This window comes from Molossus molossus, unplaced genomic scaffold, assembly GCF_014108415.1.
Source record: "Molossus molossus isolate mMolMol1 unplaced genomic scaffold, mMolMol1.p scaffold_m16_p_20, whole genome shotgun sequence".
Lineage (NCBI taxonomy): Eukaryota > Metazoa > Chordata > Mammalia > Chiroptera > Molossidae > Molossus > Molossus molossus.
The window spans coordinates 861,835-864,456 of record NW_023425356.1 but is presented as its reverse complement, the minus strand read 5'-3'; the positions used below and the strand labels follow the sequence as shown (position 1 = coordinate 864,456).

General features: G+C 46.2%; 1 protein-coding gene across 1 annotated transcript; it reads right to left on the bottom strand.

Moving 5' to 3' along the window:
- Window positions 1–542: 542 nt before the first annotated feature.
- Window positions 543–1,206, bottom strand: H1-6 (H1.6 linker histone, cluster member). The gene has a single exon (XM_036272359.1). The coding sequence runs from the start codon at window positions 1,173–1,175 to the stop codon at window positions 543–545; it is 633 nt and encodes a 210-aa protein (XP_036128252.1). The 5' UTR covers window positions 1,176–1,206.
- Window positions 1,207–2,622: the final 1,416 nt, after the last annotated feature.

Here is a 2,622-nt window from a genome sequence, read left to right as displayed (position 1 = left end):
GCAATCATATTATCAAACCAAGTTTTTTAAGTGTGACAATATATGTGCTTAACAGAAATACCATAATAACAATACTACTTTGGTAATAATGAGGATAAATAGCTTTTTTATATTCTTGCGACAACTGTAATCTGTAAATATTTGATTTTTACTGCCTAGTGACAGTGTAAACAAAATCAGTTGAAGATTAAAATAAAGAGGCCAGTTTGGCTCAGCGGTTGGAGCATTGGCCTGCGGACCAGAGTCCTAGGGGCATGTACCAAAAAAAAAAAAAAATTAAAATAAAGAGGTTTAAAATGTCCCAATAGTCCAAATTCGGACACCTTAATTTCTATTTATGATCCCTACAAAGTCCGTGGACACCAGAATTACAAAACCTTTTATTTCACCCTCATCAAAATTCTGCTTGTTAACAGGCAAAGAGGTTGAACTGTAGTGTCATGAACTTCCAGAAGGTTCCAGTGCTACGCCATTTTAACATTACTTGGGTGGCTCTTAAAAGAGCCTTTGGGGTGTTTATTTTGTTTTTGACCACTGGTATTTTACTTCTTAGGTGCCGCCTTCCTGGGATTGGTCTTCTGCTGTACCAACTTGGCCCTCCCGGCTGCGGGCCTATCGGCCCTGGCCTTGGCGGGGCTCTTCCGCTGGGGCTTGGCCTTGGCTGCTGTAGCCTTCTTGACACCTCGGGCAGCCTTCGGGGCTGCTGTGGCCCTCGACTTCTGGGCTTTCTTGTTGGTATTAGTGCTCTTCGGGGACTTGGACTCCCGGGACAAAACCAGCTTCTTGGTCTTGGAGGAAGAGGATTTCTTGACCTTGACAAGATCAGGGGCGGCCTTCTTGCTAAGCTTGAAGGAGCCGGAAGCGCCGGTGCCCTTGGTCTGCACCAAGGTGCCCTTGCTCACCAGGCTCTTGAGCACCAGCTTGATGCGGCTGTTGTTCTTGTCCACGTCGTAGCCCGCGGCCGCCAGCGCCTTCTTCAGGGCGGCCAACGACATACCTGCTCTCTCCTGCGAGACCGACAAAGCCTCGGTGATCACCTTGGACACTGATGGACTTGGAGTCTTGCGACTCACACCCGTCATACCCACCTGCTTCTTCCCTCGCTTCTTGATTGATGGCTTCTCCACATAACCTAGGCCAGGCTCAGCCGGGTCCGCAGGCGCCATCTCGGACATCACAGCCTAGGTCAAAAACAACTGAGAAAGAGTGAGAGGCGTCAAATGCTGGGTGGGGAGTGGGGCTCACGCCTTATATAGGGCAGGGCGTGCTCTGATTGGTGCGTCGCCTAGGCCTTGCCCCGCCCCCCAGGGAAGGAGCCTTTGTGTTTGTTTGTTCCCCCCAAAATTGAAGCCCACACAAATTGTCTGCATAGAACTGTCTAGTTCCAATGCCTGATGATCCTTGGAGACCCGAGTTTTACATGCTTTCTCGCCTTTTAATGAAAAACGACCCAGCATGTCAAAACTATCCAATAAAACCCTCAATTTTCAGCAAATTCGAAGAGAAGAATGAAATTTCCTCTTTTCCTTGTAAATTTAACGTTGATTTTTAGCAGGAGACATCTTTTCTCAATGGTCTTCCAAATGGTTGGCTTTCATTGAATGGACAAAATTAATTATTCATGCCCTGATTTTTATTGACAATTGTGTATATAAGAGGAAAGTAACAGATCTCTTAGCTGTCTCACTGTGGAATCAGATGCTTTCAGAATCATCTAAAACTTCAGGGTATGACCTTATTTGAGCAACACGCAATCTAATAAACCATAATCTACATGATGTGTGGATTGCTTGTGACTAAAACTACTCCCGGGTCCCTGCAGCCTGATAGAAGACTCTCAAGGATGAAGTAAGTAGCATGGATCTCACACATGATACCTACTTGCCCCAAATCCGGTCACCCTGGTGTCCTCAACTGAATGTTGTTTCTGGTTTCATTCATTCAAATCCTCACCCCCACCGCAGGCCCCTCTGTCGCCCATCCCCAAATACAGATATGGAGACACAGACAGTCTCTATCCTCAATTAACTGAAAAAATGGGAGGCAGGAACCCTAGCCTGAAGAGCTCAGTGGGGCCCACAGACCCAGATCACAGGACCAGGACTGGGCTGGCAGGTGTGTTTGCAGAGTTGTGGGACAAGAGATATTGGGACAGTGTCCAGGATGCTTCTCGACTTGTCCTACAACTGGCCTTAGTGAGAGGTCAGGATGACTTTGCTCATCTAAGCAGGGCCTCCCAGAAGGCTGCTGAGGGAGTGACACAGTGGAGTCAGAACCCAGGGGTCAGCTGAGGAAACCGTGTAGGGACCATCTTGTGAAGATCCCCAAATGCCTGCCTGAGAAACATGGCAGTTATTCTTGATTGAAGGCTTCTCCGTAAGGTGGGAGCCTTATCAGAGACAATGTAGGTAAGAGTAGTTTCAGTTTAATGCAGCCAAAAGCAGTTTATTACTCCATCAGAATCCTGGCCAGAAATGGCAGCTGATAAAATTAGGTTCTTTTCTTCGTTTTATCTTAACATTAGATCCCACTTTAAAATTAAAAACAACAAACAAACATATATACATGTACATATATATATATTTAGTGCCTCCCCATGGAAGTATTATAATTATGTTCATA

Excerpts from the sequence above, each read along its gene's own strand:
- H1-6 (XM_036272359.1), bottom strand. The coding sequence starts at position 1,175 with ATGTCCGAGATGGCGCCTGCGGACCCGGCTGAGCCTGGCCTAGGTTAT.